The 22,958-nt window shown below is 37.2% G+C and overlaps 2 protein-coding genes across 5 annotated transcripts in view; both read left to right on the top strand.

Annotated features, from left to right (window-relative positions):
- Positions 1–1,806: 1,806 nt before the first annotated feature.
- LOC129360716 (RNA-binding motif protein, X chromosome-like) lies at positions 1,807–8,167 on the top strand. Of its 2 annotated transcripts, none has more exons than XM_055031095.1 (10): positions 1,807–2,105; positions 2,211–2,320; positions 3,473–3,579; positions 3,663–3,816; positions 4,003–4,140; positions 4,234–4,345; positions 4,543–4,668; positions 5,370–5,461; positions 7,653–7,745; positions 8,042–8,167. In XM_055031095.1, the coding sequence occupies exons 2-9, from the start codon at positions 2,212–2,214 to the stop codon at positions 7,655–7,657; spliced, it is 843 nt and encodes a 280-aa protein (XP_054887070.1). In that variant the 5' UTR covers positions 1,807–2,105; position 2,211; the 3' UTR covers positions 7,658–7,745; positions 8,042–8,167. The 2 variants fall into 2 exon arrangements, with proteins under 2 accessions (XP_054887070.1, XP_054887067.1); XM_055031092.1 differs by having other exon boundaries at positions 6,170–7,745.
- Positions 8,168–9,264: 1,097 nt separating this feature from the next.
- The window catches only part of LOC129360354 (rho guanine nucleotide exchange factor 6-like), a 34,082-nt gene continuing 20,388 nt past the window's right edge, over positions 9,265–22,958 (top strand). For 2 of the 3 annotated variants that reach the window (XM_055030526.1, XM_055030525.1), the window contains exons 1-7: positions 9,265–9,586; positions 11,434–11,517; positions 14,978–15,062; positions 18,090–18,208; positions 19,933–20,140; positions 20,407–20,459; positions 21,386–21,480. In XM_055030526.1, coding sequence (XP_054886501.1) covers positions 9,422–9,586; positions 11,434–11,517; positions 14,978–15,062; positions 18,090–18,208; positions 19,933–20,140; positions 20,407–20,459; positions 21,386–21,480 — 809 coding nt within the window. In that variant the 5' untranslated portion in view covers positions 9,265–9,421. Of the gene's footprint in view, positions 9,587–9,635; positions 9,724–11,433; positions 11,518–14,977; positions 15,063–18,089; positions 18,209–19,932; positions 20,141–20,406; positions 20,460–21,385; positions 21,481–22,958 lie in introns of those variants that run through there. The other variant, XM_055030527.1, reaches the window with a different exon arrangement.

The following is a 22,958-nucleotide window of genomic DNA, read 5'->3' as shown; positions in this document are numbered from 1 at the left end:
GTGAACAGGTATATTTACTATTTGAATTATTTTGACAGGCCTCATATTTTGACACCGTGGAACTTCACGTTGCTTGTCAGCCACCATCAACACCCTTGTTTTCCTCGTTTTTATATCTGAATTAACTGAAAGGAAAAAGATAAAGTATAATTGTAAAAATGTGTTAGAGAAATCCGAATTTTTGTAGAAGAGAGCAGACGGCGTTTAAAATAAATGAAGAGGGGAAATCATTCGTAAATTTAGGAAATAATGTAAATGAAGGATGCCTAGAAAAACCGGAATGATACGTAGCACATATAGAAAAGGAAACGGAAGTTGACAACTTTGCATGGTGAAGGTCTTTTCCAAAATAACTAATTTATGTGCTGGTATTATAGTGCTATTCTGTGTCTAAATAATCAGCCTATCACTTCAAATGATATGCATTTTTTTTCACATGTTTTATTTGAGCTTTAGTTCTGTACCATCAACTGTAACTCAGAATTTAAGTGAACAAGATGTACTCACAATCTGATCCTGGGATATTGCAAATATTGATATTGAGAACTTTGTAATTTAGCCTAATTTCTAAGACAGATAGAAAAGTGCTTTTGGAAATGTCCAGCAGGAGACAGTTTTCCATTCTCCACTTACTGAAGGCCCTTGTACTCCATTTCTTTCCTGATATACGCTGAAACATAAGTACTAGCAGAGTACTTCTGAATGTGGCAGATCTCAGAACTGTCTATGGTGTCCAGCATAAACAGGAACGAAACCAGAACTTTTCCGTGAAACCCCAATGTTGCTCTCCACTCTCACAGAAACACAGTTCCAACTGGAGATACTATGAATTCACAGCAACATTTCAAAAACTGGACATATAATTCAGTCTTTCATATTTACTTAAAACAAATAATGAAAGTGGGCAAAATGTAGAAAGTTCCTAATTTAGAAATACCTAATTTTATCCCCAAGCCTTCAGGTTTTTGCTCAAAAAGCAGATTATGAAGACACATCCCAACTATAGAAACAATTTCAGTGTAACAGTACATTTAAATCAATAACAGAAAGGCTTTATCTGAAATTAAATTAAGTGTTGGGTTTCCCAGCCAGAGTTCAACTAAATTTGTAGCACCTATTTTCAATGCAATGTTTAGTCCCATTCAGTGAAAAGTTGTATTTATAACTTTTAACACTGATTTGTGAATCCTTGAGGTTCATAAATTGCACAGATGTCACAAAGTGCTTCACAAAAAGGTAACCCACAAAATGCACAGAAAGTTACAGTGGAGAACACAGAACACAATGTAATCATCCATCCATCCATCCATCCATTATTTTTCTTATTTATTCTTTTTAAGTCAGACAGGAAGTAATGTGGGTCAGTCCACTTTCTATAAATATAGGGGCCTGGTAAAGGACCAGCAGGCATTTGGGTTTGGGGTCTATGGTTTTTACCAGTGCGAGAGAGGTAATCAGGAGAACAAAGGAAAGTTTGAATGCTGTAATTGCTTGCTGAAAAGGAAAATAAAAGCAACCAAAACAGTCAACAAGTTTGGACATAAAACTTTTTTTTGCCTGCGTGAAGAATCTTGACCCCAGTACCTTGTTAGTGCCAACTAACAAGATTCAAATGAATTAAGAAATAAATAATAAATAGCTCCAACACTTATAGACAGCATTCTTGAATTAAAGCGTTTTTATTTATCTGTAGCAGTGCAGAATGACCCTGTCAAAGTCCAGATCCGGATTCGAGAGCGGTTTCAGATGTGCAGCGCCTTGGAGTGCCACTAGGTGGCAGGAGTACGTATTTCAGCTGGAGGAAGGTAAATAGAGGAAGAAGAGCAACCGTTGTTCACCATCATTGTATCCTCCTGAAAGCCTGATAAATTTCGTAGTTCCTCGTTATAGCACGTTGTTAGCCTGCATGCTTTGAGCAGACTAAGTCGGTGTTGTTTTAAGTATTTCCCACGTGGCGCCTTTGTGCTTGTAAACCGCATCGTTTAAGTGTTTTTTTTTTTTGTAGCTCGTGGGGAAAGTTCTCCAACGTGAATAACTGTTTCGCTGATATTGGTGGCGCGTTTATCGCCATTTTGCGCGTTTAGCGACTCGAAGCCAGCGAAAAGGTATTTATCTAGCAAATGATCCGTTTTTAAGAGAAGTTGTATCGTTCCCGTGCAATATTTTTCCGTGTGATAGTTGACCCGAATGGCATTTTCTTTGTTTTTCAGAATGGCCGAAGCAGACCGACCGGGTAAGCTCTTCATCGGTGGACTCAACACGGAGACCACCGACAAGGCCCTGGAGCAGTACTTCAGCAAATATGGCAGGATCGTCGAAGGTGGGAATGACCCCTCCACAAGTAGAACTCGATTAATTTCCTACTGATTTAACACCGCGTAGAAAGCGCATGTGTTGCTGTATTTAATACACACTTGAAGTTTTATATTTTTAGTTGTGATATTACAGTTTAAATTGCATTATGTCCTTTTGTTTAGCAGTTTTACCAATATCTAAAATGAATACTGAAGACTATGTTTGCGCTCTGATTGATTCATTTTCACTTTCGATAGATATGAGTATTTTTTGTTTGTTTTCAAAAATACTTTGAAAACACACAACGTATTTTGTTTGTTTTCTAAATAGTTTAGCTTCTGAATAAACTATTCAGCTTTTGAAAAGCTAAATAGTTTATGAATGTATAATTAAATGCTGAAATATTAAGCTATTTTATTTTCTTTGCCCAATTACATTGAGGGTTAGGGCTAGCTCTGAATGCCCTAAGCCCCAAAAGTTGCTTAAAATTAGGAACACAGCATCTTGTTATCTCAGTGAATTGTTCAAATAAATGACTTGTACCATTATCCAGGCAAAGGGTACAATTTGCTACTACATAATATTTTCAGAATTAGTCATGGGTTAATTGTCTTGGTATAATAGATGTAGGATGTTTTTATTTTAATGAGAGTTTAATCTTAAGATTAAGTCACAATTTGTCAGTTTTGCTCCCCAAGACTTTGGACTCTGGACATTGGGCATGCTAAATAGAGGTTCAGTGATCAAATATTTTATTTTTTTATTTGAGTACAAATACTAAAAAATGACTGACTTTAAAAGAAAAAGATCCCAATTCGGCCAAACAAATCAAGGTTTTTTTCAGACCTAAACATTGTCCTGACTATGTGAACAGAATACTTGACATTTGACAGCATAGAGATTTGGAATGTTATGTTATCAGTGGGAATCGCAGTTTTAGTAAGTCATTTCAGCACAAACTACATCTTCAGATGGTGACGCATCAACTTTCAAATCAGTAGTTCATACTAAACTTTCAATCAGTGTTTTTTTTTTTGTTGTTGTTTTTTTTAAGTCATTAGGGGGACGCAATAAAATATGAAGTAAAGACAAACTGTTTTGTCTGAAATCTGAAAATGTATTGAAAATTTTGTTTTAAAAAAAAATTTGCTCTCACGTTTTTGTTCTTATGTTTTAGTACTTCTAATGAAGGACCGTGAAACAAACAAATCAAGGGGCTTTGCTTTTGTAACCTTTGAAAGTCCGGCTGATGCAAAAGATGCCGCCCGGGAAATGAATGGAAAGGTGGGTCTTTGTTTTTCTTCTAGATATTATGTTTTGTTAAATTTTGAAGTTCTGATTGTAATTGTGACTTTTTTCCTAACCAGTCTTTGGATGGGAAGCCTATTAAAGTGGAGCAAGCTACTAAGCCTCAGTTTGAGAGTTCTGGCAGACGAGGGCCGCCTATGCATTCTCGAAGCCGGGGTCCTCCCAGAGGGCCCCGTGGGTCAAGGGGAGGAATGAGGGGGCCCCCATCCAGAGGTAAGAAATGAATCAATCAAGTTTTTTTATTTTTTATTTTTGCAAAGTTTGCACACAAACTAGGAATTGGACTTTGGTTTCCTTTTGGTAACAGGCATTTTTAAATATGGACATCTATTGGGAAATTTAAAAAGGTGGATGTTTAATAAGCTTGGATGAATGCTGATATTATGTCCATCTTTTAAGACTACTATGATTCAGAAGATGGAGATGGCTACTATAGTCGGATGTCATCCAGAGGTCCGCCAATGAAACGAGGTCCACCAGTTCGCAATGGGGGTCCTCCACCCAAGAGGTCGGCCCTATCTGGTCCCATGAGTAGGCGTGAGTATTTGAAACGGTCTCAGAATATTCATTTCTTTTTTCCTTGTTTCTCAACGGTTGGGGGATATAACCGTTAACTTGTTGTCATTTCAGCTCCCATGTCCAGAGACAGGGATCCCTATGGCCCTCCACCCCGCAGAGACTCCATGTCCCGTAGAGATGACTATCCATCCCCAAGAGATGACCATTACAACCCTAAGGACGGGTAAGAAATATCAGAACCAGGGTCTATTGTGAATTATTTCTGAGCATAAACAGGAAAATTTACACATGAGATTAAAAAAAAAAAAATACTAAAGGATAATATGGTAAAGTTGTAGAATAAACGCTCCATAAACACTTTTATTGTACCTTGTTGTTGTGATGAACCTAAATAGATTGGTTCTGTTAAATTATTTTTAGATACTCCAGCCGGGATTACAGCTCAAGAGACCGGGACTATGGACCCCCTCCCAGAGATTACTCCTACAGAGAATATTCTAGTTCCGGCTCCAGAGATGACTATGGGTCGATGTCAAGAGGATACAGGTATGCCTGTCACTGTAGTATATTTTGCTTGATGATAAATTACCCAGAAATGATTGTGATGAATAGTATTGATACAATTTGAAAGTAATGTAATGATAAAGAAGTACATTAAAGCTCAATACTTTGAGCTCAATCCAGTTAACACTGAAACTGAAAGAGATTTTAAACATCTAAAAGAACTAAACAAAGCAACCAAAAACACTAAATGAAATTAAAATAAAAACATAAACACATCTAAAACCATAAATAAAATAGATTATGAAGTCTGTGTATGTAAAATTGCCCTTCAAAGATGTTAATCTTTGGTCTCATACCAGGAAAACTGTCAGGTGTGACTTTTATAAACAAAAGTGCTAACTAACAACAAAAACACTCCATTTGAATAACTACCTGCATTTTCTGGCTTGTGCACAGGGCAAGTAACTGACCCCAGAGTTCACTCCTCCTTCAGCTAAGGCAACAAAAAGGGAGGGGTCAGTCAGGTCAACGCACTGGAGTGAAGCCTTTTGTTATCCAGTCTAGTAGAAAGAGAAAAAGAAAGAAAACAAACAAATGCATATTATTGAGTTTATTTTAATAATTGATGTGCTTACTATGACAGACTAAAATACAGGTTTTCTTTAGTTCTTAAGGTTTTAAGAGATTCTTAAAATCACACCTGATCATCTAATTGTAACGGAGTTGTTATGTTTTTTACTAAGCGACCGTGATGGTTATGGAGGTGGCAGAGAGCCGAGAGGCTACATGGATCGTCCCAGTGGTGGCTCCTACCGAGATTCCTATGATGGTTACGGTAAGATGCAGCTCCATGAGCTCAACAAATAATTACTGTCACACAGGGAAAAGCTGCAAAAATAAGTCATGGCACAGGCTGCAACAGAAAGCTCAAGTTCACTACCTCCCAAGAGAAGAACTGTCACCTTGAACAAACCTCCAACTTGCACATTTATATTTAATTCAAATATTGGCTTCTAGGCTGAAAGCAGATATTTGACTAAAAGCTCAGTCCACTCAATGCAATTCCTGTATTTATCAAAAGTGTGACAATTTCAGACAAAGACACAATTTGATTTGACTTGACGCAGAGTATGCAACTGTAAGGATCCCTCAAAAACCTTGGAAATGTCCATTAAGTGTTGCTTAGCAAAGCACTCCCTCAAGGAGTAAACCTCACAAACCTTCAAGACAGAAAACCTCGTCTCTGTTCTTCACCTGGAAAAGGAAAAATGGCTTCCTGAGTAAATGGCATGCAGGAATGGAGTAACACTACCCACTTATTCAATGTAGAAGACATAAATTTTATATCAACTGCAACTGCTCATCAACTAAAACATCCACATTAAATGTCCATTCAAACAAATGGAAGATAAAAAAAAAAACACAAGCCATGAAATTTGTCACAGGATGAATTCTATTGGCAGAAAGTGCGCACTTAATGGTGCAAGTAATTTATTGAAGTTGAACCTTACCTGAACCATTACCTGAACCATTGACCCTGCAGGTAACTCTCGCAGCGCCCCACCCTCACGGGGCCCCCCACCATCCTATGGTGGAAGCGGTGGAAGCAGTCGTTACGATGACTATGGCAGCAGCTCCAGGGATGGCTATGGCAGTCGTGACAGTTACCCCAGCAGCCGGAGTGACCCGTACCCTCCGAGCCGTGGAGAGAGAATGGGTAGGCAGGAAAGGGGCCCGGCCCCCCCTGGCGAGAGAGGCTACCCTCCTCGTGACTCGTATGGCTCAAGTCGTGGAGGGCCTCGCGGTGGCCGTGGTGGCGGTCGGCCTGATAGAGGAATGGTTCGCAGCAGATACTAAAATGGACTTGGAAGTCTCATTAATGCAAACTTTGATCTTCATACACTTGACACATGTTTTGGAAGAAATCTGATGAATACAAACAGACAAAATGTGTCTTAACTCTGTGACTTAGGAAGCTTAGCTTTGTATCTTTTACTTTCCCCGTTTTATGTGTATTTTTTTTTCCATTTTTTATATATAGTATTTCTTTACCTATGTCACAGTGTAGTTATTAAGTGTTTTTGTCAGTTCAGTGTGAATTGAATCTGCAATGCCCTAAATATGGCTTTCATACGCTAATAAAACTTTTAGTTGAAACTCTACATCTGCTCATCGATTTTTCACCTCAACATTTCTGACAAATGTGGGGAAAAGTGTCGACACGTCTCCTTTGCAAAGTTCTGTAATCATAGGTGAGTCTGTTCGCACATATGATGGAGTGGAATGAAATATTAAAGAAATGTGCTTCCAACTGGACACTACTGTTTGCCAGATGAGGAAATGTTACTGTCAAAATGTTCCAATGTAGTTCCCCTTGGAAATGGATCCTTCACCCTAGAGCAATTTGATGACATGCAACGACAAAACCAAAGGCAACAAGCAAACACAACTCGACCGATAGTCATCAGCTGGTAAGCAAAGCAAACCTTTGTTTCTCACCTGTAAATGAGTTTCTCATTGTCCTGTATTACAATCTTCACTCCAGACAACTTTTGCCTCAGGAGACACTGCAAGAAGGAGGTCAACTGCAATAAGCGCTTTTAATTGTTTTATATGGTAATTTTTTAAAAAGCAACAAACCATGAGGATTCCGTCCTTTTGATCAACAAGATTGACAATCTGAGCCCTCGAAACAACATTTTGCTCAACGAGTTGTGCAGTTTCAAAGAATTGGCATCAGTATTCTTTTTTGACATTAAGCGACATCTAGTAAAAAAAACTTTGTCCTACTAAAAACCAAGCAGGCATAAATTCTGTTCAGTAACCAAACCTCTTCTACAAGCATGCCCAAAAAAAACTGGAGACCTGTGGAGAAACGCCATCAACCCAGCAGCCAAACTGGAGGAAAAAAAAAAAAAACATACGGAGAAACTTGAAGTTGGATTGAGAACTACAATATCTTTATATTTTGTTTTTCAATACACACTTAAGACAAGAGCAATGTTAATTGTTTTTCTCTGTTGCAGGATGAACATCAAAGCAATGGCTGCTGAAATATACCAGAGTTCTGTCCTCCAGTTGTTGGGCTGATTTAACCAGATCGTCTTTAATCGACCTTGGTATGTCCAGCACATGACAACAGCTGCTTGATCAAATGTTACATTAGCATGTAAAATTGTAGCTTGTGGAATACATAGGCCAACATTTTTTTGCACCCCAGTCATATACAATATCAATGTTGCACACTAATATTATAACAATATGTCGTGCTGCCTTACTCTCTCTGGAGCCCAGACAGTATAAACTCATTTATCCATTTTAAATTGTTCCTGATTTGTAAGATCAGCTGAAACTTGCTGTCGTTCTATAGATCTAACTTTTAGCTTGACTTAATCTTTTATTCATTGCTTTTCAGGTGCTGTTGCAGGGGTTTGGCTGAAACTGTTCGACTGGAAAAACCTGTTGGAAGTGGGAAGAGTCCAGACTGAGGACTTGGTTAAATTTGATATTTGTTGTGTTTTAAATAAAGTCTTTAAAATCAGTTTGTCCTTTTTGTCTCGGTACAACAACTGGGAAAGATATTCAGTAAAGCAGTTGATGTGTAATATTTCTGAAAGTAGCAAATCAGAATTTTTTTTTTTCCAGCCTTTTTGAAGTGATGCTAATCTTTGATCAAGAAATAATTGATAAGATTAACTTAAAAATTATTGTGTGCTCTAAAAGTTTAACACCTTGAAAATGTATTCATACTCAAACTTTTTCCTTTTCTGTCGCAAACGATTTTGTCCGTTAGACCAGCACAAAGTAGCACATAATTGTGAAGTTGAAGGAAGCGTAACCACAACCATGGCCTGCATTTTTGTTCGACCTCAATGGTCATTTGGAAAATTATCTTTCTTTGCACTTACTGCTGCAGGTTTTTTGGGCCTGGTCTATAACAGATTGGCATAATGAGACTGAATTTTTTTGCCCATCCCTGAATTCCAGTCTTAACACAAATTCTAAATAAGTTCAGGTCCGGGCTTTGACTGGACCATTTTAATTTTGCTAAATTACTTTCTCAGTCTGCTGTGTTCTGCAGGAGGCTGTTAATAAATATTTTATATAGTTTTTCTTTTCTTCCAGCTGTTTTGTTTTGCTCTATTGCTCTATTCTGCACTTTGGCTGAGCAGAGTCTTAAATGTGTTTTTCAGATAAATTGCATTAGGGAGTAAACATTGAAAACATAACTTGAGAAATTACATGCAGGTGAGATAAATATACAAGTCAGCTGATTTCTGAAAGCAGTTGGGCTTTGTTTAGGCCTATTAATGTAAAAATAAATCTTCCAATCCAAACTCAAATAATTAAACTTTGAAGGACAGTGAAAAAATGTGAATTTCACATTTGAAAGTTTCCTATATCAGTTGCAAAACACCCCGTCAGTCTTGTTGCAGATCTGCTTCTCTTTTTTTTCCCCTCATGCAAAAATATGCTGATGCATCTGCGATATCAGTTACTTTCCTTATTTTCTGAGCCTCGCTTCATTTGCACTTGATACCATCTGCTCTCTCACAACATGTGCTGCTTTGCAGGGGGAAATCCAGCACCCTGTGTATTGTTGAGGTGCCTGTTTGCCAGTAGGGGTGATCATCAGTTTTGCGTGTAGTAACTGCGTCGACCGACCAACCTCCCCCTCACCCCTCCTCTCTTTCTCGAGCAGAAGTGCGGATGTGAGTTGCATATTGATACGGAACAGGCCGCCACTTTTCTGTTTTAGCAATGCGGGCTTAGGCGATGATCATTTTGTGGAAGCATGAATCCCGAGGAGCAGACGGTAACGTGGTTGATATCGTTAGGAGTGCTCAGCTCGCCCAAAAAGAACATAGCGGACCCGGAGGAGTTTCTGAAAACATCACTCAAGGATGGGGTCGTCCTGTGCAAGCTCACGGAGAGACTCATACCTGGCTTCACACCCAAGGTGAGCCGCTGATTTATTAAGTAAACAAACGTCAAACGATCGACTGATCTCGGTGGAAAGAAGGGAGGGGTTTGATGAAAGTGATACCGACAGGAACTTGTGTCTGCAGCCCTGGCCTTGCATTCTCTACCCGAGCTGTAAGTTTTGACAGCTGAACGCTTTTCTATTACTTCTACAGGGAGTGCTGCGTTGGATTAAAGTCGGTTTTCTGTGAGTTTACAGTCTAGAGATTCCAATAAGTGATTTCCTGTGGGGGGGAAAAATGTTCCGCATTCTTGATATGACTGAGTAGGTCAGTGTGAACACCTACTAAAACAAGACTAATCTTGCCTAGGAGTGCCCCAAATAGTTCACACTTTCAAGAGTTATACCTGGAGAATTCATCAGAGCAATAACAGCTTGACTTTTTAATGCGATTAAAGTGATTTTGTATGTTAAATGTGGAGGTAACAAAGTTGATCATGATAACAGTTGCAAATTCAGGTCGTCACTTCCTCTTGAGCGGCTGCTCTTCCCGGTGTTGCGTCTCGATGCGTTTCCCCACCACTTCTGCCCTGCTGTCAAGCTGTTGCGCGTCTATACTGGGTTTTACGGTGGAGAATATGGCGCGTTCAAGTACACACTGTACACGAGGTCATCTATGTTGAAGAAGCTGTGAAATCTTCAAATCATATTTAAATGTTTATTAACGCCTTCCCTCTCAACACTTCGCATTTTAAAGATGTTGTACCTTTAAACACTGGTTTCATTAAATTATCTCGGTAAAGCTGGTTTCCTTTGATCAATTAAATGCAATAGAAACTAAAATTATAAAATTTTAACACGATCTTGATTAAAAGCAAGTAAGTCATTTGTTTAAATTGTTAGGATATTTAATACAGAATACTTAATGAATCTGTAGGTGAATTTCAGAGTAGATTGGAAAATTGCTTTTGCTCATTTTGTGCATTAAGGCACTGATTGCCTCACTGTATTTAAATATAAGACGTTTTTTTAGACCCATGCACAATGCTGTACAAGCCAGTTGTAGCCCATAGTTTGTTTTTATACCATAATAAAGCATAAAAAGCACACCTATTAAATATAAAATTCACAATTAAAGACTGCAAATAATTATTCGAAGAGTAGCTTCTTTTTTATAAAGTTCATTTATTAGAATATCTGGCTTCAACTGCATTCCTCAGTTGCGTCAAAAGACATTAATGTTACGAGTAAATCAAAGTGAATTAGGCTTAGTGTTTAATTACTGTTTAATAAGACCATTGTGATATTTGAGCTTTAAATAGTCATTATCAATACCCACACTGTTTTTTTATTTCGGTGTTAATACTGTAGCGTACCACGACACCTGAATGCACCACGTCGGCCGTAAAACGCTATTTAAAGGCGGGCAGCGCAACTCGACGGCTTGATGAGACGCTGCTGCGACCTCCTCTTTGAAAAGTACGAAACAGAATGCAACCGGAAGTGGCAGCTTCTCTTTTCTTACGATCTATTTTGGTTTATCTTCATGTTACTCCTAGAGCCACCGCGTTTGCGTTGTAGGTACGTTGTTGTTAAGAGAGGCCTTTATTTTGAAAGTCCTCAAAGTGAGCGGATGTTTTGCCTGAATGTGGCTTCTGTCGCGTTTCAGCGGCTTATGACGGCACGGCGGAGATTCATCAGCCATTCAGTAATGTTTGAAAGGCGCAACATTTGGATTGGGTCTACAGTTTTGCGTTGTTTTGTTTCTTCAAAGTGACACTAAATCTGAAGCTCTGACTGGCTTCAGGAGCCAATGTGTGTCATATCCCCGCTGGGATCACTAAGCCGAGGTGTGGGTTTATAAATTTATTTTCTTTGCTCAGTATTCCCAGGATCCAAGAACTGAAGCTGACTGCATCACCAACATCAAGGAGTTTTTAAGAGGATGCTCGTCGCTGAAAGTGGAGGTAAGTTGCCTCTTTTCATGATCATTTTCTGTCGGCAGAGTTTTATTCCGTCCCCACAGTCTGCAGCAGGTCAAAGGGAAAATCTTTGATCACAATCTTTCTTGTGTTGTGATCTGCTTATTAGGTTAGACCTCATGTTTACTGTGGATTAGGGGAAATGGAAATTTACTTCAAATTAATTTACTTCAAATAGCAATAATTCACTTCCTTGTAAACTTACCTTCTCTTTTACATTCTTATGTAAATTAACAAATATAAAAATAAATGTTTAATGTCACATGTTAGAAAGAGGGAAGTGACCTTGACATTACTATATGCACAAACGTATGACGTGATCTAAATGTCTTTATTATGCAGAAAAAAGTTATTCTTGCTGCCAGCAAAATATTTATTGCTATTGATTCCTGCAGTCATAACAATATTGTTCTATATCTAAAATTATTTTGGTTGAAATAATAAGTTCAGTGGTATTTTTCAAATACTTTTTAGAATTATAGAAAGAATAACTCAAATAGCATTGGATTGATAAAAGATATGTTAACCTATGATTACAATCTAACAGTCATATCTTCTCTGCTGAAATTGTGTCACTGATTTATAATGATTAAAATATGGATTATGGATAATATCTACTATTTTTTCTCATTATTTTTATTTATTGACTTCAGCAAATCCCTTCTCAATTTAATAGTAATTTAAAATAAACATTCTTGTTACAAAGTTGGTATATATAGTAAACTGATAGGTCATTATGTAAGCATGCTATCTGTTCTGTGGGACATTTTAATGTACAACTGTAGACCTTTACAGTGTTAAGTAAATAGGTTGATTAGTGGCGCTCCTCCAATCTCCACAAAATTACCTTGTTTTTCACAATCAGAAGTATTTCAAAACAAACTGATTTTATTTTTTGTAAGCAAATAAAAGCACGTAGTTGTAGTCTTGCATTCATGTTGAGCAGAAGTGCTCAGCAACGGGTGGGGGAGGGGAGTGACGCGCTACTCTATGCTCCATACAGTGGGGAGAAAAGGTCTCTGAGCCTTTTTCTTGTGGGATTTAAATCATAGGAATGGTATTAAGTACTTTCTTTTTAATTTTGGAAAGTAACATTTTTTAAAAATATGTAATTTAACGTTAAATTTTAAGGTTAAAATTGAATTAACCTTGATAACAGTAAGGTTATCAAGATGTCAATATTGTGTCGATATTTTCTTATTTATTTTTTGGTTTGTATGTTCAGTTGTAATATAAACCGTATCATCTTCATAAGAGTGATTCATGTTCCTACTTTAGTTTCTGTGATCATGACCCTACCATGCGTTATTACAGCTTGTAATGTTTTTTAGCAACAACAACAAAAAAAAACTATATCAACAAGTGACGTAGCATTAAACACTAACGTTTATTAGACAACTAATCACAAACCAACTGGGAGTTTTTCCTTCATGCAAGAGCGTCTTTCTCAATTCCAGCCAGTTCTACACCGTTCCAGAACAGCGGACATTAATGTCTCTCCCAGTCTGTTATAAATAATCTGTTGTGGTTGTGAAACACATCACTCGCTCTGTTTAAGCAGCGATTTGAGTCAGCAAGCTTGGCTCCCTTTAGTGGTTCAGTAGTCCTGCCCAGCTGGCTTGTTATGTCTGGGAGGTCCTCTTTGCTTTTTATCCACCAGCTCTGGTTTAGCCCATAATTAGACGTTCTGCGAGCAGCCACTAGGTCACTGGCAGAAGGTTTCTGAGAGGCTCTGTCAAACCTATCAGCCTGTTGATGTCTTAAGTGGCTACTACAAACCTGGCCCTTCCCTCAGCGATTATGGCATTTTCTTTTTGCCTTTTGCTCTGATACATAAATAATGCCTGGCTGTCCAGTGCCTAGATGAAGAAAGCTGGGTTACTGCTTTCACTTCTGCTTGCAGATGACAAGGAGGAAGAACCAATTACCGTTCATGGCCTGTGATTTTTTTTTTACATTTTTTATCACTGTTGTGAAATGTAGAAGATGTGTTTGCCCTTTGTTCATACATTGCAACTGCCATTTAGTGCAACAACTATTACAACTCAGGTCAAAATCTTACAACTAGCACACTTAAATTCATGCTGAAAACCTACATGACTGACTCATGTACTGCAATAACTCCATCATTACCAGAAACCAGTGACCAGAAACAAAGAACACAGTCCATATTGTTGCTTATTTTCATTTTATTCAAAACAATCATACAGAAGTTTTTCTCTCTGTGGATATCATACCTGAACACAAAAAAACGCAACTAAATACAACTCCTGAATCTGCTGTTACAGTGCCCAGCCTCTATATTTAAGATGTTTTATTTAAAATGTGAAACTTTATCCACTGGAGGAAAGACGATAGCTGTCTGAGTTGGACTAACCTGGCACTGTGAGTGCAGGGAAGTGGAAAGAGAATTGCAAATGAGTGTTTCTCTGTTTGTTTTATTGCAAAAAGGGGTCAGGTTCAAAATATCTGTGGTCATCTTTGCCTTATAATCACTTTATGCATGCTGCTTTAGTGTAGGTCTCCTTCTTTTGCTTGTGTTGCATGGAAGAATAAGAGTCTTGTTAGTGTGAATCACAAAAGCAACAAAAATCACTTTTCTCTGTAAAGGAGCTAATTTTGACCTACTCTTTAGCTATGTTTCTGCCACAGGACCTTTTCCAGGAACCTAGGGTAGGCTTTCAGGGCCATAATTACCCACCCTCGGTTTCCACCAGATCTACCATGATAAAAATACGTTTTTAATATGAAAATGTTCTCTGAAAACCCGGGAGGGGTGTTACGCGAAACACGCAACACTGACTTTTTAGCACTTTATACCACAATGTATGTGATTCCTTCACCAAACACATCTCCGGAGTGTTAGTGGATTGCATGAAACATTCACGCTTGTTTGACAATTCTTGAATCTCCCATGGGAACCATCAGGTGTTGCTTTAACGCCTGCTCATACAATGCACCATCTTTTGTTTCCAGTTCTAGTTAGCGTTCCAATAATTGGGTTGTTGCTCCTAATTTTCCTTCTTCCATCTAGAAGTCGTGAGACAGAGATGTGACGCAATATCCAGATCTAAACTCAGATTACATAAATCTTAATGCAATATTTTAAGACTTTAAATTTGAATTAGGCCACACAGTTTTAAGGAAATATAAACTGGGAGATAATTGAAACAAAATGATGGTATTATTCAGCCAGTAGATGATGCTTAGCTATTATGGTTGTTTTCTGGGCTAGAGCTATATTATCGTAATCTTACAAATTAAAATTCAACCCTTTGGAGTTGAATTTTAACTTGTTGGAACACCGTGCTGTGGTCCCAGTCGGTAGAATTCTGGAAGCTATGCGCTCAGTGTGAACTGACTGAAACATGCTTTATGCTTAGGTTTATATGATCCCAGTTTATTTTTTGTCTGACTGTATTTTCTCTGTTTCTTTTCCGTCCAGGGGTTTGAACCAGAGTGGTTATACACTGGAGAGAATTTTGGCAAGGTCCTGAATACGCTGCTGGCATTCAACTTTGCCACGCAAGGTAACAGTTCTCATCTTTTTCTTTGCTGCGGCTCAGTGTGCTTGTCCAAGCAAAAGTTCAACACTCTTAGATTTTTGTCTCTAATGGCAGCAAAAAGAGAAACAAAACATTAGGCATTGCGACATTTATTTAGTTTTTATCTAATAGCAAATGATTTATTAGAACTTTTATTGCACCCAATTGTTTTAAGGAATGAGAAGCTGTTCACTCTATTGTATAACTCCATGTCAGCAGTTTGAATGGGATTCTTCTGCCTGTAATAAATAATAAAGAACCTATGATATTTTTAGATTTATGATAAGAAGTCTCCATTTCTGTCTTAGGCTTCCTAAATTTGTCTGTTTTGCCATTGGAGGTCTAGATCACTTTTATTTAATGCTCAAAAACAAGACTTATTTATACTAATTCTTTACCATCAATAAAGGATTATAGATACTAAACTGTCATTGTGATTATGACAGTTATGATAATGTTTAGTCAGCATATTCATTGTGTTTTTGTTTGAGTCGATGTATGAAAGTCAAAACGTAAACTTTGCCTATATTTAATTGTTTTAAAGCACTTCTGCCACGAAGTATTATTATCTAGGTTAACATTGTCAGTATACCAAGCTCATGTTTTTGGTTAATTAGGTGAGCTGTCAGCTAATTTAGGTAGTCAGTCTGTATTTTTGGGTTTCTCTTATGAGAGTGATGGATTGTCCAGTATTTTCCACTCAGTTCATCTCTACATTTACAAAACCTGAACTTTTATTTATGGTAAAACAATAAATAAACGCCCCCCCCCAAAAAAATCTATGGAATCCTTCTTCCAGTAAGATGACTGAGAGTATGCAGCAACAGGTTTGGGAGGGGCAGCAGTGTTTGACTCTGTTCTCTATGCAGTCAGAGAAAACGGGTGATTTGAAACCGTAAATTTCACATACTTCAGCATAACTTTATGCATTAATTAGCCCATGCTAGACATAAGTATAACAAATTAAGGAATTGTAAATTATTATTATAATCTGGGAATCGCAGAATAAGTTTATTTTTTGGTCAATGAGCAAAAAAACAACATTAGTAAAAGAGTTGACACAACACTGAGGGTTTTGGCTACATGTCTCTCTGGGTTACAGATGGGCAGCTTGCATGGCAGTGTGTGCTTGTGTCATGCTGTGTGCCATTTTTATTTGTGCTTTAATACACCTCAGACAGTATCCTGTGACCTCATGTGTGTAATATTGTAATAAATGTGGTACGAAGATGAAAATACTGTTGGAATTTGAAACGCTAGACAAATCCTGGACTAACTGCTTCATTGAGGAGTCTTTGTTTGGAGTCTGTCAGATGAAAGTAATACATTAAACCATCTTTTTTTTTCTTTTGTACAATTCATTGCTTAAAAAACTGCAATCATTTTCATTAAATAAATGCATCAATGATCCATACAGCATTTAGATTTTTGTAAAAGGTAAATAAAGATCAATAACATATGTGTGCAGTATTTTTTAAAGTTGATTCAAATGTTCGCCCTTGATGAATTGAATGAAAAAATGACTGTGCTACAATGTGAGGAGTTGAAACTTCATTTTACTCTGGTTCTCTAGGGAATAAAAAGGTTTGACTTTCTTTGGTCGGGAAGTTCACCAATCGCACTTTTGTATGTGATATCAATTTTTCTTTTTCTTTGAAGTCTGACCAGTTCTGACCAATTCTGGTCATTGTCTCTTCTAAAAGTGAAAAGAAGAGTCTATCCCTTAAGCTTTTATGTGAATTTTATTGAACTGAAACAAGTGCATTTGTAGACCAAAAATGTTGGGAGCTCTAAATTTTGATTTGGGGAAAAGAATCAAATATTAAGTGTTTGTGCTGCAGATTAATTCTGAATCACATCTATGGCTGACTGATTAGTGCATCTTGTGATTGATTAAATATTAATTATTGCAATTTAACGTGAGATCATTGGTATTTAGCATCCTTACGTGTTTCTTGTTTTGTTTCTTGAGTCCTCTGTATGTAAAAAAGTGGCGACCACTGAACAGACGGGGTTGTTCGGCTTCGCTGTGCAGACGGGTTCACATATGGGATTTATGAGTCCCACCTGTCACTGCCTTCAGCGTCTGTTTTTAATGATAACAATCATTTTTAAGTATAATGTATGCCACCATATGGGAAGCAGAGCCTCTCTTGCTTTTTCCCAAATCATATCAGAGTGGCATGAATTCAAAATGATATGCTGATGAAACAGGATTACACAAAATATTGCTGTTTTACTGCCAGTAAAAGAGAAAGTTCCCCTAATGTTTATGTCCTTGCACCTTTAATGTTTATTTGATCCGATTTTAGGTTTGAAAGGTTAATTGTGCGTCATATTCCTTTCTCATCCTTTGTAATTTGAAAAAGCAAGAAACTTGGCTAGCTTTCAGTTGGCATAGAATGAGTTCCCTTCTGTGAGTTCTTCTGCTTGCGAGCCTGTGTCTGTTTTATTCCAAATAAAGCCGGTAGAAAGGTTACTGCTCCTGGCAGAACTGCTCTCATGCTGCAGGGCAGCTGATATCTACCGACTTTAAATCAAAGTTCCTCTGCAGCAGTGGCTGACTTATGACACAGTGCTAGAGCTGACATAAATCTGATTTAGATTTGTTTTTCTCCATGGCTCTGCCTGTGCAATAAAATTGCTATCAGACATGCACAGCTTTGGAGAAAATATGATCAGAGAGCAACATGCATCCTGCACAAGCGATCTCTGATGTTGTTTATTTGAAGGCTGCTCTTTGTTTAGCTGCTTGTTTATTCCAGGCTTGTAATGTCAGTTTTGGTTAAATCCGATTATCCTGTGAGTAATCATAAATTTGTAGGCTTTGTTTGTTCGCTGCCTTGGAGCGGTGCAGAGCAGCAGAGCGTTATTAATATGAATCATCTTCAGGTTGTCATCCTCCACAGTGGTAGTGTACCTGCATGACGTGTTTGTGTACCTTTTCCAGGTGAGAGCACTGAAATGTAACCTTAATTTGAGGCTTCCTGTTTTGTCCGTGTTTGTGCGTAGATTGTGCTGCGGAGCGATGTCCTCAGTCCGGTTCGTCCTCTCCTAATCAGACGACGTCTTCACACGCGCTGTCTTCCACCAGATCCAAAGGGTCTCTGCGCAGACAATCTAAATCAGTGGTACGATTTCTCTTTATGTTCAGCTGTATTTTATATTTTGAATGCTGAAACACATGCTGTACTGTGACACTGCTGCTAACACTGTTGCCTTGCAACAAGATGAAAGTCTTTCAGCAAGGAGTTTGCATGTTCTCCCTGTACATATATGGGTTTTCTCCAGGTCCTCCTCGCTCCTCTCAAAGTCCAAAAACATGACTGCTGGGTCAATTAGTTTCTCTAAATCGTCCATGTGAATGAGTGTGGGAATAAATGATGGATAGGTGAAATGCTTAAATATGTTTTAGAAGTTTTTTTAAGCCAATTCGTTGAAAATGCTAAAATATATTCTGAGATGGCTTTGCAATTCCTTTGTATGAAGAAATAATCTCCTAAATAAAGTTCAGGGGAAAGGCAGTCATAAATAGACAATCTAGATAAAATCTATATTTTATGTATCAACCAGTATCTGCTTTTTCAGGATGGTAAGAGACTAAATAAATGTGACCTACTTACCTTGATGAGAATAACTCATTTTATTTTGACAAATTTTAATAATAAATTGAGCTGCCACAATATCACTTAAATTAATGAAAAGAGTTTTAGCGTTGCATTCAAGACAACTTAGCCTGCTTAATGTTCAATAAACATACTAACTTTTTCATGTTTCTATTCCAGTCTGATTCATATTCTTTGTTGGAAGCTTTTAAGATGGTGTAGTTGTTCTACTGGACATCTTTTTATTTCAGATGTCATAGGGAAATAAAGACATTGTTTGTTGACTGATTTTAACTTGTCACTAATGAGCGGATTGGTCTCAACTTGCTTTGATAAACTTTTTAAGCACAACATCCCCTAACACCTTTGCACTTGTGATTAACTGCATTGAGACAGACTATACTTAGGTTTGTTCTGCGTTTACTAAATCAAATGTGATCTTTGGATTTAGTTTATTGCAAGCCCAACTCAGACTTGGCGCAACCATTATTTATCCTGGCTGTCTGTGCAAAGTAAACAGCTTTAAATATGACCAGCATTAAAATTTATGACTGTTTGAAATCTTTAATCCACTCTTCATGCAAAGCATGTGACAGGGAGATGTTAACAAGAAGCAGACTGCCACCTAACAGTGTTTCAGGAAAATCACTAACAAATTCAGAATATTATCACCGTTGATAAGACATCAGTGAAGAAAAGAGATTAAAATCAAAGGGAGCTCAGTATGGATGTGAAGACACAGAGGAAAACATAAGAGGTTGTTTAATTTGGGAAGCACACACCTTTATCTGTATACTGCATGTTATGATAGAGTAATCAAAAGGTAATTAAAAAAATAAACTACAGAGAAAGCGCATCAGGAATGAAGTTTATTTACCAATTTAATTGCACTTAGTTTTTAAACTTTTATTAAGAAAATATGATTGTTTTTTTTTTTTTTTTTTTTTCATTTTTGGACAATGTGGAATTTGTTGTCACGTAATTTATGTTTACTGAGTGTTACTAGCCCATCACTTTTGGGGTTCAGATTAGAACGTAACCAATCAGTCCATAAGAGGTCAGAATCTGCAAAGTTCACTTTGGTTAGTGAAAGCTCTACATAACTTTTTTTAATCTAGTAAACGTCTACTTGTGAAAATATAAGCGTTATTACCGTTGATATCTCACCAGTGTGTTACTGTGTGCAGATATAAATCTCTACTGAAGTTGTGGAAACACTGGTTTTGGAATTGACCCAGCTGTTCAAACAGGAAATGTCTGAAAACGGCGGCGGCGGCGGGCAGGTGATGGTGAAGGCCCGCTTCAACTTCAAGCAGAACAACGAGGACGAGCTGTCCTTCAGCAAAGGTGAAATGATCATCGTCACGCGGCAGGAGGACGGTGGATGGTGGGAGGGGACGCTCAATGGCAAGACGGGCTGGTTCCCGAGCAACTACGTTCGAGAGATCAAACCATGCGGTGAGTCTGGTTTCCTTTTTCTGATAATAATCCCGCCTTTCAACTTTGATCATATTTGTCTGAAAATGTTGAATTTTATGTATTTGATGGACTCTTTTAATCCAAAAAAGTAACTTTAGTAGAATTGGATAGTTTTCACTTTTGTTTATATGACTTGACTGAGAATAATTTAATGGCATAATTGAAGTTAGAAATGATAGTGTTGTAGTGTTTTTTTGGTAAATAACACCTTCTAGAGAACTTATTGTCTCTGAATCCCTCCTCAGAAAAACCATTATCTCCTAAAGGAACTCCTCTGACCAAGAACTACTTCAGTGTGGTGAGTTTCTATCAAATGTTATTTAAAAAATGGATATTATGGTGTAAAATAGATTATCTGTTCCTACTTATATTGGCTAAAATCACACGTGGTGTATCAGCATTTTGAAGGACGTTTGTTTAAATTTCAGACATTTAATTTTGTGTCCTGCTTACTGTTGAAAGAAGAATAAACATCATGGTGAAATCAAAACCTACAAATAGCAGCTTATCTCACTGTTAAAGAACTTAAAGAGGTCTCAGAAGAATTTTAAATCAGTTGTTATGCTGTACAAAAACTAATCTATGAGTGAAAAACAATTAAAATAACTGTAAACTTGCCCAAATTGGGTCATCCAAGCAAGTTTACCTTGACAGCAGATAGCAAGTCGCTAAAAGAAACATCTGGAAATCCTAAAATTTCATTATGGGACCGACAGCAAACTGTACAGATTAAAGTTCAATGAGAGCTGTGCAAGGAGGAAACATTTGCTATTTGATCAAAACATAATGGCCTGACTCAAGTTTGCCCAAGCAAGTGTAGACAAAGAATTGGGATTCTGGAAAATATGTTTTTGGACATATGAGGCTGTAATTCAATTATTAGGACTCGTGAACAAAGGAAATGCAACCTTTTAGAAAAAGACCATTGTGATAAAAGTGTCATGGTTTGGGCCTGGACCTACTGCAGGTGCTACCAACACGTTTCCTAAATTTAGTTTTTGTTTAATGAGTAAAAAAGGATTAACCTTTGATTTTTAGTTGGGGGTTTTTTCAGAAAAAAATAATTAAATAAATTAACATTCTAACAAAATAAGTTGCACATAAATGGATAAAGAATTCATAGTTGCCACAAGTTGGCCATTATTTTAAGTTATTTTGAGAACATGGAAGGTTTTTATAAGATCAGATTATTTGAAATATTCTCTCTTGTTTTGTTTTTCACAGGTGGTTCAGGACATCTTGGAGCATGAGCGGGAGTTTGTTAAAGAGTTGCAAACTGTGCTCACTTGTTACCTCCGACCCCTGCAAGCTAGCGACAAGTAAGAACAAAACAATGATCCGGGTCATACTGGCTCGTAGACTAGAAGTCTGAATTTTGACCTATCCTTTTGGGTAATTGAAAAAAAAACAACTTATATTGGTATTTCTCACAAATAAAGTCATGGTCAAGGTTTGTACACTGTCTTTCACTTTCAGTTTTTAAGTATAAAAATGAGTGAAGTCCTACTTTAGATAAATAGCAGGTCATGCCATTTCTGTTTCTTTCTGTTATTTAACTAAGATGTTGGTTTTGAGGAAATTTAGAGTATAAATTTATTTAGCATGAGTTGGCTCCTCTGTGAAAGCAGAAGTTGTGCCAGTTTTTGGTCTGAGTTTTGAGGTGTGTTTTAATATATTGCCATGAAACAAAGACCTCAGCTATGACTTTGGAGGAGCAATAAAATAATTTGTTGCCCATCAATCTAAGGGGTATAAAGCAATCTTTGTCAACTAAAATTCATCATCCCTTAGTGAGAAAATTATTTACAAATGGAAACATTCTCCGTTGGCTCTCAATCTTGCAAAGCTAAGAGGGGCTGGAACAAACCCAAAGACCCCAGTTTGTGACTAGACCATTAAAGACAAAAGCAAGAGTTGGTAAACAGCCTCTTTTCTTTAAAATAATAATAGCAACAATGCTCCATTCTGGTAATTTAGCAAACCAGCAGTTTAGCAAAAAAAGTTACATTTGATATCAGTGAAGACTTTGTCATAAACAAAAAAACATTTCAGTGAGGAATACTTTATTTCTTTGCAACTGATTTCATTGGTTCAGTATTCACCAAAAATATTGTATGGTACTGCTTTCCTAATATCTTGCAGCAACAAACTAGATGTATCCAAATTAAGCATATTTTACTATCTGTCAGGCACAAAGGTGAAAGGCCGTGGAGAAACTGGGCCTTGGACCAGGACAATAACCTGAAGCACAAGACAATCTCATGTCAGGAAAAAAAACAAGACTCTAAAAAGAACTTCAATATCAATCTGGTTAAAATACTACGGTGTGACCTAAATATATTTGTGTAAAAAATAATCTACTGCTCACAAATATGTAAAAAAGTGAGCAAAGCTTGTCCATAAAAATGTGAGAGATTACAGAAAAACTGAAGTTGTTGCTCTTAAAGGTGATGTGATAAGCTGAATCATTGCATGCCATTTTTTCACACACCACTTCTCCATTTTAGTTCAGTAAAAAACAAAAAAACATGGTATGATATGTCACACGTTGTTATTCCTCTGAGGTTGAATCAATCTAATATTCCCAGAGAGAAACAAGTCATTTTTTTTCAGCATGTTCTAAAATATAAAACTTTAGAAGTGATTTAAACGTTACTACAATGATGGCGTTTGATGCAAAAGTTACCATAGTTTAGAACAGTCTGGATTAGTTTTCATTTTGTTTTCTAATATTTAACTTTCTTTAATAAGTCATATTTTAGAAAAGGCTGACTGTTCCTGTTTATTCTCACGCCTG

Source organism: Poeciliopsis prolifica, unplaced genomic scaffold (assembly GCF_027474105.1).
Source record: "Poeciliopsis prolifica strain line A6 unplaced genomic scaffold, Auburn_PproV2 SCAFFOLD006, whole genome shotgun sequence".
NCBI lineage: Eukaryota > Metazoa > Chordata > Actinopteri > Cyprinodontiformes > Poeciliidae > Poeciliopsis > Poeciliopsis prolifica.
The sequence above is the reverse complement of the archived record's forward strand: the minus strand, read 5'-3'. Positions and strand labels throughout refer to the sequence as shown.

Excerpts from the sequence above, each read along its gene's own strand:
- LOC129360716 (XM_055031092.1), top strand. The coding sequence starts at position 2,212 with ATGGCCGAAGCAGACCGACCGGGTAAGCTCTTCATCGGTGGACTCAAC. Across the intron at positions 3,580-3,662 it reads CCCGGGAAATGAATGGAAAG|TCTTTGGATGGGAAGCCTAT; the intron begins GTGGGTCTTTGT and ends TTTCCTAACCAG. Across the intron at positions 5,462-6,169 it reads AGATTCCTATGATGGTTACG|GTAACTCTCGCAGCGCCCCA; the intron begins GTAAGATGCAGC and ends TTGACCCTGCAG.